This window comes from Platalea leucorodia (assembly GCF_965183815.1).
Source record: "Platalea leucorodia genome assembly, chromosome: Z".
Lineage (NCBI taxonomy): Eukaryota > Metazoa > Chordata > Aves > Pelecaniformes > Threskiornithidae > Platalea > Platalea leucorodia.
The window spans coordinates 70763836-70780878 of NC_138858.1; the positions used below are offsets into that span (position 1 = coordinate 70763836).

The 17043-nt window shown below is 38.8% G+C and overlaps 1 protein-coding gene across 17 annotated transcripts in view; it reads right to left on the reverse strand.

The window, feature by feature from the left end:
- Nucleotides 1-1603: 1603 nt before the first annotated feature.
- Nucleotides 1604-17043, reverse strand: part of AP3S1 (adaptor related protein complex 3 subunit sigma 1) — a 45504-nt gene continuing 30064 nt past the window's right edge. For 2 of the 17 annotated variants that reach the window (XR_014230697.1, XR_014230703.1), the window contains 3 exons: nt 7067-11551; nt 6008-6147; nt 2071-5060 (listed from right to left, as the gene is read on the reverse strand). Coding sequence is in view for 4 of the 17 variants with exons in the window: in XM_082336492.1 (XP_082192618.1) it covers nt 11387-11551 (165 nt within the window). In the remaining 13 variants the exon portion in view is untranslated. The other 15 variants (XR_014230704.1, XR_014230707.1, XR_014230695.1 and 12 more) reach the window with 14 other exon arrangements.

Below are 17043 nucleotides of genomic sequence, written 5' to 3' on the forward strand. Positions count from 1 at the left end.
TATTGAGGCAGAGACTCTTGTTAGTACATTTATCTACAGCTGGGCAGATTACAGGCAGGGATTTTTTCTGTGTGAAGAGAGAACTTTAATTTAGACTGCTTCTGTGAGGACTTTACTGTTTGGAAACAAAAACTGCTACCTAGAAAAATGAACACGAAAAGCAGAGGCTCAAAGCTACCTTACGAACCTGGGCTTATGGCAATAGTAGTTAGGTGTTCAAATGCCTTTTAAATATGGCCTTATGGACCTTCTTTTCTTTGCACATATAGCCATATTTTGAACCACTTAGGAATGTTATGATTTGTGGTTTGATACAGCCCGTGGTTTCAAAATGATGCTGAGCTTGTCATTGAGGTTACCCTGGAGAGACAGGCAGATTTGTTTAGATCATTCTTTGCCAGTCCTTGCTAATCTTTGCACTCTTTAGAGGAGTTTGTGCAAACTGTAATATCTAAGAGGCTTCCAGAATTAGAGAGGTCCCAAAAGAATACAAAAGAGTACAAAAGTGCATGGAGCAACACTAGCAAATTCAATCACAGCATTCAGTCCCCCATCCTACTTTCAAGACTCTTTATGAAACTTGCATAACCCCTTAGTCCAGTTAAATAAATACTCAGTTAAATAAAGCTGCTCTAGCTTCACAGCACGATCTAGCTTTCAGTTTCCATTGTTTCTATCACAGTCCTATGCACTGAGGTGCAAGGATGTCAAGGAAGGTGGTTTGATCAGTACTGCTCAGTCTCAGAAACGTAAATTGCAGGTTTATTGGTTTCCTTCCCAATGTGCAGCTACACAGACTGATGGCTCCCACTGATTCTGCATGGAGTCCCAAATGGTTGGCACTGCTGAAAAGTTCAACTCTGTATTTTGTTAGAACCAGCATGATTTTTTTGAAATCCACATTCTCTATGGTCAGTGCTCTGGATTTCCTGATCCCACCATTTCCTGATGCCAAAGACTAAGGAAGAAAAATCTGCAGATGCTATAAACCAGCAAAATCAATAAAGAGTCTGGCTTGTAACGTCTCCCTACAACCTTCATAACCTACATTAAGTTGGAGGGATATGAAGAATGCTATAAAGATACAATATCTTATATAAACAAATAATGGTAACCATAAACAGAGGCACCTTTCTCCCTGTATAACATTAACTGCCACCTGAAATTAAGAATCTTCTCTAGCTTTTGAAAATATTAGATTTTTGCTATTGCATTATACAAAAAATAGAAATGCTCCACTTATATTAATTTGAGATGTTGCATTCTGACACAATAATCTTTTCTTAGTGGTTTTAATACAAGATAGATGGATGTGTTGGATGTTGTATGTTTTCAAATGGAGAAAAACACGCAAATGAAGTGAAGATCAAATTTCTTGTGGTTGAACCCATGCAGTAAATACAGAACATATTTTGTTTGTTTGGATCTTGGGGGAACAAACTGTTTTTATGGTGGAGTAGTTGTATTACACTAAAGCAAGCACTGTAATGTATTGCATTTCAAAATCACATATTTATAAAATAGGGAATGTACTGACATCCAACATAATCAGTCTCAATCACAAAAACTGGAAACAATTCTGACATGTGAAAACTTGAAAAAACGCACCTTTATTTTCTAAATGATAACATACAAAGGAGGAAAAAACCTGCACTGAATGCTGATGTGAACGTTCATATCACTAGGATCTAATAGTGAAAATCTGTTTATCATACATGACTTTCTTATGAGTCTAATTCAGACAGGTCATTCAAAATGGCTACATTTGAAACATCCTGTCTTGCTAAATGCCACTAACCTCCTCATGATCCATGTCTTCATGATGCAGTATTTTACCTGTGTTTGACTAGGAAAATATATGATAAAAATAAACATTGTACATCATCTTTATTGAATATGACTTGTCAAGTATTTTGTAAGTTTTACTAGTAAAATCAAAAGAGATGGTATCTTAAGACAATTACAGTTCAGAAGTGGTTAGGAGGAGTGTCTGGAAACTTTTCAAACTTCGAAAATTCTTTCTGTTCCATTCAGGGAGAAAACCAAGATCCTTCAAGATTTCCTGCAAAGAAACAGAGAATGAGAAGCTCAGAGTAGAGAGTAACATTCTGTTATTGGAACTACTGTTTGACTGCAGGGAGTCAGCAGTCCATGCACAGGTGCTACTTTGGGAGCTCCTTTGGTTTTAAGCAAAAATTGCATGCAGTGAACGCCCTCAGCAAAAATTCCTATCAACACTTATTTTGCAAAATTCTTAACCTGCTGAACTGATGCCTCCCTCCCAAGATAAACAAGCTGCTCTGTATTGATTCATGAGTGGTTGCATTTGGGAATTACTATGTGGTAGGGAATTATGACGTTTCTAAATAAACAATGATGTTGAGCATGAAAATGTTAGCCTCTGTTTGTGACCCACTGAAACACAAGATGGATCTCAGTATTCCTAAAGGAGGAGTAAGTTAAGCTCATTAGTTTTAGGGATACAAATAAACACAGTGTGTTTCTAATTATATCAGTGAGTCACAGTAGAGTGCGAATTAATAGGATACTTTTGTGTGCCTGAAGCCTGTCAACCTCTTCAAAAAACAGTGTGCTTGTCCTTCTTCCTTTCCCCAAGCACAGCCGATCACTAAGAAGCATTAGTCCATCACCACAGCCAGGACAGGTTAGGTAACAATCTTTAATCTCCTTTATATGGGGACATTTATACTGTCACTACATAAGTGCTACACAAGGAAGTTACACAGCCTCTTTGCTGGTTGTGCCAAGTGGTATGAGTGCTGTGTGTGGCAGAGATTAAGTGTATTACTACATAAGTAGATCTGAAAACATCCCAGTCGCACCTATTCAGACCACCACAAGCTCAAAAACCTTTAGAAATCTACTTTTCAAGGCTATCCTCATAACAAAAGGGACAGAAAAGAGAATATATTTAAACAATACTCAAACTTCCAAACAGGGATTCAGGTATGACGGTCTTCACAAGCTCTTATGAATCAACATTTGCAGGCTATTACTTCTCCATTAGCGGCATATGATTTTTCAGATTAGAAGTGCACTTTAGACAGCTACAACTCTAACTTCCTGATTGCTTAACTTTTGTCAGATTCTGTTCATTAAAAAAACACAGGAAAGAGAACAGAGGTTACCTAAATTGGAAGTTTTGTGTCGGTATCTGTTTTCGGGGGGGGGTTGTTGTTTTAAACTGCAGAGACACCATGATAAATTACGTTTAATTATGACAGTTGTGATTATTCATCAATTGCCAGGCAGACCATGTGTATGCAGCACAGTCATGTTGGCAAAACTGCCATGTAAGGCTATGGTTTATTCAGCTTGGACAAAGTACCTTTTCATGGTTAGAAAAAGAGTTTACAGAAGTAGTAGGAAAAGAAATTATTGTACTTTTATCTCTCTCTCTCTGTCTGTGTATCTATCTATCTATCTAATCTCCCTCCTAAGCCTACTCCTGCACACTAGGTTAGAAATTTCACAAGTTAACGAATTTCCAGTAGATCTCCAATCCCATTTTCCTCCATAGGCATCAGTAATAACCCCTAGATCCCCCTTCCTTGATTCACATTCCTCTCTTTGCTAGTCCCTCCACCCAAACAATTCCGTAACCAGAAAGGCACATGCAATACCACTCAACTGTAAGTTTATACTAAAACAATGCACTAATAAAAACAACACAACTTTTATGTATTTTCTCCAAGACCAAGAAGTTTTATAGCTCTCATTTGGACCTGTATACTTTGGCAAATATGCTAGCATAACTCATGCAAATTCTCTAGCATTAATAAAATTGATTTTTGTTCTGGAGCAATTACTGTCTCCACAAAATAGAATAAATGTGGGTTTGGTATTAAGATTTCATTTATCATGGAAATGTCTGTCCACCTGGAGAAGACATTCCAGAGCAGTCTGAAGAGAAAATTTCCCCTGTAGTCCTCCCTAGTGGCTTGGTAGGATCCATATTGTTTATCCAGTCAAACGGCTCTGCAGCAGTCACAGCCCTTCCTGATTTTCTCATCTGGCAGCCCTCCAGCAAACTTCACCCTGTGCAGCAGAGTCTCCCAGTAGCATCTTGATTCTTACTCTCCCATCCTACATTTGTGAGTCATCTTTCTGTTTTTTTCTTCAGAAATTTCTTCATATGCCCTCTATGTGCCTGTCCTCCTTCCCGTTACTTTCTCTACCGCACCTCTCAAACTGTTTTTCCCAAACTGTCCTCAACTCCCATTCTCTCCGTGCCAAGAAACTCCCTTTTTCAGTTTCTACTCCTATCACAAAGTTTCCTATTTCTTTCCTTTGAATCCATTAAATTAATGGATTTTGTCAAAAACAGACTCTTGCCTGATTCCAAGCAAGGAAGCTAAATAGCCCCTCATGCAGAAAAACTGGAGTTGCCTCTCCAGCTCCCCGTGTGTGCTGTGAGCCAGCAGATTAGAGAATCTCCCTAAACATGAAGCTGTGAACCCTAACTGTCCATCAGGCCATCTATAAAACAATGCTCCATTTGAACTGCCTCCCCAAAATACTCACCCTCTAAGTCTTTACAAAGAAGATCTCTATGAAAACTCTGAAGGAAGGGGTAGATTTTTTTTTTTATATACTGAAACCCAGAAACTCTAGGGAGGGGAAAAGAGAATAACTTTGTGAAGGCAAACGAAACATACGGTGTAATAATTAACTTGGGGACAACATAAAATCATATTACAACATATTTGCACTGAAACTCTGTGTGCTAAACAGGTCTTTGTTCGGTCATTAGTGACTGAAACTCCCAAAGCTTCGGCACAATGTTTAAATGTAATAACAAGTCTAAATAAGTGGAAAGCCACTGGCAGCACGTCTTCTGGCGATGGACCGTCTCTCTTTTCTTTGCTGTTCTCCCTAACTTGAAACATCCCGCATTCAGCCTCCCCACTGCTGTCCAGACACAGCTCTGCTTTTGCCATCCACCGTGGGGTGGGCCTGCAGCCTGAAGCCACAGTAGCACATCTTCAGCCGCTGCAGGGCTCTCGGCGTCGTGGGGCTGCGTGCTGTCCCCACCCGAACTGGAAAGAAAGGGGAAGGGCAATTGCATGACTGAGACACAAGAAGCAGACACACACGCATGCTGTGCATTGCAGGGCTCATTGGAGGCTGCAGTTTCCTTAGCTCTTCTAATGAATCCAGGCTTGGTGCTAATGGTGCTATCTCCAGCTAACAGATACAATCCAGGCGAAGGCAGTCTGTGCCCTCACTTCGAAAACTCCCTTATAACCCTTCTCATCTCCATTAGTGATTCTAGCCCTTTCAAACGGTGCGATCTTCCCAACATATTTGAACTGCTATTTGGAATTTCATTGCTAAAAAATGATGAGGAAGTGGGAACAAGGAGAGGCATTTGAAATTCCACAAGCATGTCCTCCTAAGAACAGGCATGACTGCCAGAGCACACATCAAACAGTTAGTGGATGTTACATGCTGTTACAGTCAAACTGGGAGAGGAACACATAACAGCTGAATTGCTAAATACACCGCTAAAGTATGAAACAACCTGTTATTTTCACTCTTGTTTTTGATCAAGAGCCTTTGCGTTGCTTATATGCTTCTATATTTCAGCTCTTAGAAATCTAAATAATATCTAAAAACTTAAAAAACTGGATACCACGCAAAGTTAGTGACATTGGAATATTGTTCATCCTTTTGGTGGACAGGAGAGAAATTTTCTTAAAAGAAAATATCACTTGGGATTCTCACACTCTTGGCACTGACATTAACATACAAGCTGAAGGAATGCAATCCTCCTCTCCTTTTGCCTGTCAATTACTTAAGAGGTAGTACTGCAAGGAGGGGGCTAGGGGAAAGGGAGGCTAGGGAACTCATCTGTTACCACTACGCACCTTGAATATTCACCCCACCAGCAGCCCTATTACCTGTTTTGCATTAGAAAGTGCACAAACACGGTATAAGTAATTTCTTGTGTTTGCAAACACTTTTAATACTATGTAGCACTTACTAAGAAACAGCAAGTTTTCTCTTTTCTCATATTCAAATCCATTCGCTTCCTTCTTATGTCTCTGTTACTGCTTCCTCATATCATTCATGCCAGCTTTAGATAAACGTTTGTCAGAAAAGTAAAATTAGACCAACCAGCAACTGTCAGAAAAAAATACACGTATTTTAGAAGCAGTTTAAAGCTTGCTGCCTTTGTCTTTACTTGAAAAAGATCTGGTTTTGCAAAGGCTTGTCCATTTTTCCTACACATACCAGTTAACCTAATAAATTATTTCACACCTCTGTCACACTTTTATCCCTTGATTATAAAATAACATATTTAGCTCCTTCTTCTTTTACAACCTTCCTTATCCTTTGTTTTGCTTCCGGCTTTTCTTTTGGGCAGCATTCTTTTAAGTCCGTTCTGCAAACTACCAATTTCTTTTCACCCAAGCCCTCTCCTGAACATTTCCCTCCTGGGAAACCTAAGTGAGATTTAGCAGGAAGCCCTTCGCATACATACTGAATGAAAGAATGAATTTAACATAATGACTTCACGCCTAATGCAAAGCCCTACTGAGTTACTGCCCTACCGCCTTCTCTTCCCTCACCCTACTGTCTTACTATTTGCTTGGTTTTGGCTGGGATAGAGTTAATTTTCTTCAAAGGAGCTCATATAGTGCTATGTTTTGGCTTTGTGACCAAAACAGTGTAGACAGCACACCCATGTTTCAGTTGCTCCTAAGCAGTGCTTATACAGAGTCAAGGCCTTTTCTCGCACTGCCCCACCAGCAAGCAGGCTGGGGGTGCACAAGAAGCTGGGAGGGGACACAGCCGGGACAGCTGTAATTTGTGTTGTGCTAACCCACAACACCTGGATATGAGTATTTTAGTAAACTGCAATCTAACTTAAACTAAAAAGATACTATAGTGGCATTAAACTACTTAAATGGGCTGTAACACATTCCTAAGAACTGAAATTTCCAGGGTCAAGGGGGCTCATTTAGTGGGATGATACTTTTAAGCTTTTGGAATCTGTTGCACTCATGCCGGGAGGAAAAGGATGAGCACTGTTTCTTACCTTGCGACAGATTTCCTGGGTAACTCTAAATTGTAAAATGCTCTGGCTGTTCCCACCTGCTCTTGTTTTTTTCCTGAAGATCATCTCATCAATAGCACCTCTTGCCGGAGAGCTGCAATTCAGGCCTTTTGTGTAGCCTCATACTACCTGGGAGAACCGTAACACCTCATGAGGCTTCCTCAGCCCACCAGTCCTACACTACAAACTCCCACGTTACCCTCTGACAACAGGCTCTCATGTTAACTTTCTCCCTCCTTTGCCTGCACCATGACTCCAGCATGCAGTTCTATGTAAGGGCTTGTCTCTAACCAACATATATGTGTCTGTGTTTTTAAGCGAGTGGGGAAAACCTGAGCCAGGATGCAGATGCCTGTATTAACATATTTCTACACAGCAACATATTCTATATATTGCCAGGGCAATCACATCTTGAATGAGTGCACAATACCTTGCAGAGGAACGGCAGCCACGATGTGCCCTTCTGGACTTTGCTGGAGGTATCTGTGGGGATACCTGTCCTGAAAAGACACAAAAGACAGACAGACAGACCGACCGACCGCCCCCCTGGTGAAACAGACTTTGTACAGAGACGCAGGCAGGCTAGTCTATGACACACGAGATGCCAGGGTGTCTCATGGAGGAACAGAACCATGAGTTCTGTCCTAGGGTGACGCAAACAATTTCTGACATCAAGTAAAACAGCACCTCACTTGGGAACTGGATGGCTGTTGAATCATGAAAGATCTTTGCTGTCCTGACACACATCAGCAGAACAAATTACTGTAAAGACTATTTTGAATGCAGAGTCCATTCCAGTTTTGCTTCTCTCTATGCACTTTTGCAGACTGCCTGGTCAAATCTGTTGGGATGGGCCTTTGGTGGAGAAGATGTGGGTGCCACTCACCATGGCTACACCGAAGGCAAAAGTTCCTTAGATGCACGCACAGAGTACTGATCTTGCAGGTGTCCTGCCATACACATGGATCATGCAGGTACCCTGCAAACATCCAAAGCTGTGAAACTCAACTGGGGTCCCACAGCAACTCTGCTGGCTGAGTGCTGAAAAATGGTACCAGAAGAGGGTCCATGGACTGGACTGTGAAAGCCAAAAGAAAACAGGGAGACCATACGCCTGTCCATCCAAGCAGCTCACAGTCATCATTACAGGCCTGCTTTTAGCTCCAGCTCTGGTGACATGTCTATAGTCCTGTTCAGAGAGAATCCGGAGGGGGATTTGCTCCATTTCTGGTGCTGTCCTGTTGGCTGGCTGGACAGCAGAGCCAGCCCACAGAGGGACATCTGGAGCCTTTTATGTGCTACTGAATTTCAGAAGAGCCAAACTGGGCAGGAAAGCCACGGAATATGGCACATGTGTGCCCGTCACTCTGCCTCGTGGGATGGATGACAGATCAACTCCAATGCCTTTAGCACCCTGGGCGCAGGCATACTCAGTCTGCACAGAGGGGATGTCTCAACCTCCGGTTCCTCACCAGTCAGACCACACTGTCACAGCACTCCTAATGCACCACAACGGCAAAACTTCTGCAGACAAGAAATCTGGCTGCTAAGCTAACACAGTAGTGTGACTACCTTTGCGTTTCCACCTGTGGAATGGAGGTAATAACATTACCTGAGCTCATAGAGCATTTTGGAGAAAACACTGAACACCAAAAATTGCAAGGACAGGTCATTTCCTTAAATGAAGGGAGGAAGAGAGATTTACAGTTTGTTAGGATAATCATAAAAGTAAATAACAAAAGATTACTTTTTTGTGAAATTAGCTGTTCACCTTTAGTCAGTTTTGGCAGTACTTGGCTGCTTTCCTTGCTCCTAGTAAAATTATGACTGCTCTGTGCAGAAGTTGAGAAATATATTTTGTGCAAGACTTAGGATCTGTTTTTCTTTAACAGTTACAAACAGACAATGATTTGGTTTGTGACATTTTAATTTCCAGTTTCTTCAGTATTTTATGCCCCGCATAGGCTATAACTCATTATCAAGGAGCTTTATGAGGTAACCCTTAGAAAATTATCAAGTTCCCATTCAGCTGTTAGCATAGGCCTAAGTAAAACTCAGGACTAATTTTAGTATTTATTGGAATGTGCTACTAGAAATAAAAGGTCAAATGAGCTCACAGGAAGGCAGCGCCAGTTTGAGTTTCTGGCTTGAACTTCTTTCTCCCTTGCAACAAGTGACGCTTTCCTCCACCCATTCCTGTCAAGCAGAATAAATCAGAGCAGCAACATCTGTTTAAGAGGAGGAAGTTTGTATACACTTGTAACCTGGCAAAATATTCCCTCTTCTCAAAATATATTCAAAACAGTGCTTCACTATTTAGGGAGGAGAGGGGAGTGTGTTGACACAGTACCTGGACTGTCTGTGCTGTCAATACTGCAGACAGCACTCTCAGCTGATTCTAATATGAGATACTTCTCTTTTGGTGAAAAAGAGTCCAAAGATTTTTTTCAGCAGTACTCATTGCCCCTGCCCCAGTGGGAAAACTAGCTGCTCTGTTTCAAGTCTATGGAGGCAGCTGGGACTGCCCACTCATTCTGTGGAACTTTTATCCTTTCTGCCCTTTCTCCTTCTCCATTTGTTTAGAAGAATCTCTCTCGCAAAAAGGAAGAAAAGCATCCGTCTGCTCCACATGGGCCTTCAGAGAAAGTCTTTGGCTTCTGAAAGGAAAATGCTTCCAACACCTGTCCTCTCAATACTTGAGAGGGACTCTGTACCGCAGGAAAGAATTTTTCTTCTGAAATGCAAAAAAATTACTTGCCAGAACCAGCAGTTGCTCTCACAGGCTAATCAGACTTCATCTTCTCCCCATTACTAAATTTCACAGTAAAAATCTCTGAATTTGAAAGGCATAATTCATAATCAGAGAGACAGTCACAGTTTGGAGACAAGCAATCTGAACAGCCACTACACCCAAGGCTCAAGCTTGCTTTCTGAGGGCACTTCACCCTGCATCCCCAGAATACAAACGTACGTGGAAAATACTTATCTTGTGGAATATTGAGACAAGTAACCACCTGTGATACAGGGACTTTCTGACAATAGAAAAACTGAAGGTGTGGGGAAATGCAGGAAAAATAGATTAAGACATCCTGCAGGCTTAATTACTAATTTGTATTATTAATGTTACACAGTCTCCTTAACATTATCTCTGTGCATGATTTATCAAGGACTATTAAAAAGTACTACAGATAATACTTACTACACTTAAATTGCTATGATTACATGAAAAGGCTTTTCCCCAGAGAATTTCACTAGCAGAGAAACTGAACTGAATAGGAAAGAAAACCTTATGTGGGGAACCGACATGAGGTGTTTTCTCAGGTACTCTAAGTACCAAATAGTCTCAGCTACTGTTCAATAATGTTTCATTTGCAGTTCTAAGAAATGACCAGTTAGGAAAAATGGCTTTCAGTGAATCATTTACACATACTGGCAACCTGAGGAACGTCACTTAAAGGGCAGGCCTTAAAGGAGGCGGAGTATTGCAAATTAGTTGCCTGGCTTCTGCAGCTAAAGGATGACTCAAGTTGACGTCTTCTCCTTTTTAACAACAGCTAGTGCAAAACACTGATGTGTTTTTATATATATATATATATATATATATATAAAAAAATATATATATATGTGTATATATGTATATATATACATATATATGCACTCACACACACAAACACACACATATATATCTTAAGGGTTTTTTTTCCTTGCAGTTACAAAAGCATTAAAAACATTTAAATTCATAATCAAGAGCTTAATCATTTACAGCACACAGCTTGTTTCCATTTTAAATCCTAAGCAGTAGTTAAGAGGACACTGGTGATAGGAGAAAGAATTCAAAAGGCACATCATTCTCATGAACGTGATGAATACAAGCAGATCAGCATCGTGGAAAGCATCTGAATATCTGCAACACACGGCAAGCCCTAGAAGGTCAAGAGTAATACCATTTCCATCATTTCTGTCAATCAAGTATCCCATCTTCCTCTGACTGGTTTTAGTTTAAGGCCTGACAGTGTCAAATGACATGGTAAGAGGACAGTATCTCCCCTGGCAAACTGAAGACACTCCTCTGGCAAAGGGGTGGCAAATAGGCAGGTTCAGCTACCCTGAGGAAGCCCACATTGTCATACCATCTGTTTGTATTTAAGAAAAAAATACTACCATTCAGGCTTTCTGTACAGTACCTCTTCTGTGTGAGAGAGAGAATTTCTCTTTGAAAGAAGTGCAATTTTTCTGTGACAATCTGATGAGGAATTTCTTCCCATCCAAGGATTTTCTGAGTAAGGAGGCTCCAGTTGTTAGTCACAGCCTTGCATTAAATATTTGCTGGCCAGTCACAAACAGAGAAGCTCCTTGAAACGTCTGGTGTCTACGGAAGAGCTGTCCAGAGAAGACTCCTTTCCAGCAGAAGTCATGTTGTCGGGTAGGAGAAAGGTAGTATAAACAACAGTAATGCAAAACACAAAGCTAAAAAGAAAAAAAAGCTTTAAAATAGTCATATAATCATTAAGAGCCAAGCTCTAGTTGACTAAAATGAATGAAAGCCTGGCTATTGACAGACAAGAGGTGAGAAATTAATCTGAAATATGCTTCATGTTAAGATGCACCTCAGACATATTTTCTCTAAGGATTTGGAAAAATGTTTGATTCAAATAAACCCAGAAAAGATTTCTCTGCAAGGAATGAAAAATATTTTAACTATATAAGCTTACAAACCTGAAAATGAATCAGAGGGGAAAAAAGTGAGACAAAAAATAGAGGACCTGGAAGAATTTCTGAAATTGTGAGCTCCTTTCACAAATAGCCAGAAGAACTCTCTGTAGGTCAGAGTACCAAACGCTTCAAAATTTCCTATTTATCCTTCAGCAGCAGCACTAACTAAATCCTCACGGGGGAACAATGTGGAAAATTTTCAACATCTTTACTTTGAATGTCACATGGTCTATGCATTAAGCAGAAAAACAAAAGTTGGCAAAAGCAGGTGAAACTATATCAGTTCCAGATTTGTACTAGCTAGGCTGTCTAACTTGGGAATACTAAAGAATACTTCATAGGAAAAAAAAAAAAAGCTGCACATTTCATTGTCTTAATTTCTTCAGTGGAAATGAGAAAGTGGCAGTTTTCTACTTAAACCCCACCTGAAATTTCCTGAAGCCTCAAACTAAGAGACTTAATTTGGAAAAATAAATATTCTTTTCAAAAGGTATGGAGATGGCAATTCTGTTTCCAAAAGCATTTATAAAATATTAAGTGTTACTTGATGCTTATTAAATGCAACATGAACAATATACATGAATTTTCTTCCCTCCCCCCAAAGAAATACATTAAAATTGCTTGGATTGTATCAGATCTTCTACTTCAAAAGTAATTTCTCTTTCTCTTTTTCACTCTCAAATGCTCTCAAAGGCACCAATGATACTAACTATGGATCAAACACAGAATGTGATGTGATTCCAAGTTTATCCTGTGGGGTGTGTCTTAACATTCAACTCAAAGGAAAAGAATGCTTGGTTTACATCAAATCCCAGTTTCTGAAGTAACACAGGACCTCTCAGATTAGTCCTGAAATGTGTTGTCCTTGATACAATATTATTGTGTTTTCATATACAGTATTAACGGCATACTTTTTTGGAGAAGAAAACTTTACAGGAATTCTTAAATATCACAATGATATTTTTATTATTCATTTAAACAGACTTGTACATCACACAGAGCTTAAGATTATGATTATAAAAACCAGTTACTAACCCCCTTTATTTTTTTAAATCACAGAAGAGTTTAAGAGCTGAGCAACTTACACAGAGGTGACAGCACTTAGATTTTCTGAGGTCTTGACAATAGTAAGTATCTCATAAATCTAATTCTCAAAGTAGAGAATCACAAATGTTACCAGGCACAGAGGCCCTATTAAAGTATCCTCATTTATCTTTCCAGAGTGCCTTTCTTTATCACATTACTTGACACACTCACATTTACAGTTCCGAGCTGCCCAATCTCCTCAGCCCATTCTGTACTTCTCACAACACACACAGCAGCTGCAGAGACCCTTTTCCCCAAACCAAAGTCAGACCGTCAGGGAAAGTCTATCAGATTGTGTACGTATTTCTCAACATCTACATGTAAACAGAAGTCATCGGATCTTCAGTAAAGGCAGTTTTTCCTTCAGAATAATAATGAACAGCTTTTGTAAGAAATGTAAAGAGCCAATATGTTCAACGCAATATCCCCATGTAATTCCTTCAGAGATTAAACTACAACATTAATGCTTGCTACAACAGTATTTATATATAGTCAATTGGCTCCATTAATAGGAAATAGCATGATTTATTGCAAAGAGTAGATTTCAGACAAACAGGTATTTAGAAGTCCAGTTTGTTATGATTTTATTTAAACAAAACAAGAGTTTAATGTTTTCATGCAACATTTGCACTTAAGTCTTAAATAATCATGACAAACAGCAGAAATACTGAAGGAATGCACTAATTATAGACCTTAGTGAATATACAAAAAACCTCAGCGTTATAGGTTATACAAAGTAAAGAACATCTTAAATACTTTCTCAAAATACTGCAGCAGCCGAGACACAGTGATATGCCTTACAAGGGCATAGGAATGTAATTTAGAAATCACACGGGAACTACCCATTTCCTTTAATTTCACAAAGAAGACAAAAGCAACATTCAACTCCACACACTGATTTTTCAAATTATGTCTATACAGTACCTTGAGTTTTATCCAAACAGTAAAAGTTAGACATGTCATTTATGTAGTAAACAATTATGTGGTAAATCTCTATTACATTTCTTCCTTGGTTTTACCTGGAGTAGCCATGTTATTTAAAAGTGGGCAGGTTTGGCACTTTTATACTGATGTCACCAATATTAATATTTCTTGGGATCTCTGGCAGATTCATATTCTTTACTGCTGAAACAGCCCGGGCTGGAGCTCCTGCTAAACCAGCCTGTGTATAAAGTGAGGAAAAATGCAAGTCAGCCAAAGCTGGTCACAGGAAGATTCACTAGCAATATACACAGACTACTAACTTTTCAAGTATTTCCATGGTTACACAATTAGAAAGACCAGATGGTAATTGTGTTTGGAATGAAATGGGTTATTTGGAAATATTAAACCAGAAAGAGAAAACAGTTCACACATTCTTTTTTATATGGTAAAACATGTAATGTCAACTTGATGGAAAAGTATGTGGGGAGGAACAGGAGGCTTATCCAAGCGTGTGTAATGTGTAGGTTACAGAACAGACAATCTTGCGGTATTTGAAGTCCAATGTGCTGTCTTTGTCTCTTACCTATTCTAAAAATTCACATGGTTTACAGTCGACTAACATTGGTTACAGGTTCAAAATATGTAACCTCAAAGTAACACACTACTGAATGTCAGTTGAACCACATTATTTATCTAAAGGAATATATATATATATATTTTTATGGTATTTCAAGGTGGCTCAGCCTAAAATGAAAAGGATAAACACCTTGCATTTGTGGGTGATAAAGAGCATGCAGAGCAATCATTTCTATAGACCAACTGGAATAATCTGTTCTCCCACAGTATCTAATTATATGCTAACATACCCGCAGCCCCCAGGCACACTGGAACATTACATAATAACCTGGTTATGCCAAATTAAACACTGAAGTACCTATTTTGTATTAAAGTCCTCTACTGTATGTAGTCTCTCTCATTTAAATTCTGTATAAATATGAAAGTTTTACAATATAGAAGCAAATTCATTACTGACTTCCATTCAGTTTGCCTTTTAGATAAAATAACTGCAGAGTTTACACACTAGGGTATATTACTGAAATGCCAACAAAGATGATTTACAGCTCAGAGGTCTGAAGACGTGCAGAACATGATCTTTCCCTATTGCTTCTGAAGAACACCTCTTCAAAACCTTGTTATTTTAACAACTATTAAAAAAAGGCCAATAATTAAGTTGTTACTGTATTTGATGCTGTGTAGAAAAGGTACTATTCATTTTAAGTATGGAAATGTTTCTCCTAAAAGTTCAGATTCTCTAGGTGTATTTAGAATTAGGTGTGGGGTTTTACTTCAGGCTTGCCACAAAAGTGTAAAAATAATTTTTTTTCTTGCTGGAAAAAAAAAAGCTTGGAAGATTTTAAAAACAGAGCTCTTATTTGCAGAAAAAGACATCATACTCCAAATTCTGTGAATACGTAAAAAAATTAAACTTTTTATTTCGATGTTTTAAAAGTAGGATTAAAAATATTAAAAAATAATAAAAACCACAAAGTGATTTTCAAAACTACTACAGTTTCAGAGTGTGGCATCTTGCAGGCCCAGTAAAAAGGAGCAATTCACAAGAAACAAAGTAACATACGAAGAACTGGTTAAACAAAACACTAAACCTGTAGAAATGGAAGGTCTTTCATTATAACAGTGTCAAAGACTGAAGAAACCAGTGCATTTGCAGATAAAATAGTTCTGAGCAAGAAATACAGCAAAACAAAAGAAGAAAAACTTCTGGAAAAGTCTGTTTCATATTTGATTATTTAACAGTATTGGTAGGTGACTACTGCTGAAAGTATAACCTTTTCAGATTCTTGATTTTCACTGAAATTCACTGCAGTTACAGGGTTTAATTACTGAGGAGCACATCTCACTTTCATGGTGTCCACCTGCACTATTGCTCAAAAAGGAGATAGACAGCCCAAATACTCCTCAGATAACAACTTTGCTTTTTGAAGGCTGTCCAAAAAAAATATTTTCTCCCTTTTATGACTCTCTTGTAAGAAATAAATGTAAGGTCAAATTAACGTAAGATTTCCCCTTAAAATCCTACCTACTGTTCTCCTTCTCCCTTCAAAAACATAAGCCGTAGTCAAAAAACTGATGAAAGTTTCTGATTTTGAACTAGCCCTTTTATATCACATGGAAAGGCTAAAACAACATAAATCCCTAGATTTTAGTCACAGGAGGATTCCCAGTACCAGAAACAGAGACCAGAAAGCCCTGAGTCATCTGTTATAACATCCCCCCTGCCAAATACTCATATGAGAGACAAGCCAAAGTTGGGAAAGGCATGTCGGGGTAGAGGAGAAAGCTCGGGAAATCTTAAATCTCTAATGCAACCAAATAATTTGCTCTCACTTTGGCCCTGACATAATCCAAATTATCAGTTCTCAGAAGTACAGACTAAGTAGAACTAAAAAGGTGCAAAAAAATATTTTCAAAGCCTCCGTTTCCTTGGTTTCCACTAACATCACCAAGGCTATCGGGCCATTCACTTCAGAGGCTGTTTCAATTACAATACCTTCATGAAGGGGAAAATCTGGACCTAACACTAGTAGTATTAAGAAATGCAAGTATCCAAAATCTGCATCCCTGAATCTTAAGCAGTATCTTAAAGGAGCAGTATTGGACACTGCAATTTAATGGTATTTATTAAAAAACAGTGCAGAAGATATGAAGCTGCTCAACACTGTCCTTTCATATTTGAGAACTTGGAAATACTAATTTGAAATCAAGAGGTAACTACCCATGAAGTTGTATCAGATAAAACAATAAATGCATTTCCTTTTTATTTGGTTCTATCCTTTAAATTCTATATTCAGTAACTGGAGAAAAATTCTTTAAGCTAAACCAAAAGCGGGGCAATGTAAACTGTTTTCCATAGAGGAGATGAAAATACTAATAAAGTAGTAACAAAAGCAATGAATTATACAATTTGTAACTGAAACAATGGGAAACCAGAAAAATATCATAAGTGATGGACATGGTCCACACACACAGGCATGGCTGGCAATTCAAAAGAGAGATGCCTTCTAGGTGACTAGGATGGAGATTCCTTACCCTAATTTAATGAAAGTTAATTATTCTTAATGGACAAATAAAAGTTTTAGTATAACTGGTCATTATTTTTACCTACCTGCAGCTATCCTCTTTACACAGACTTACAGGCCCTGCCTCCCGCCCCAATG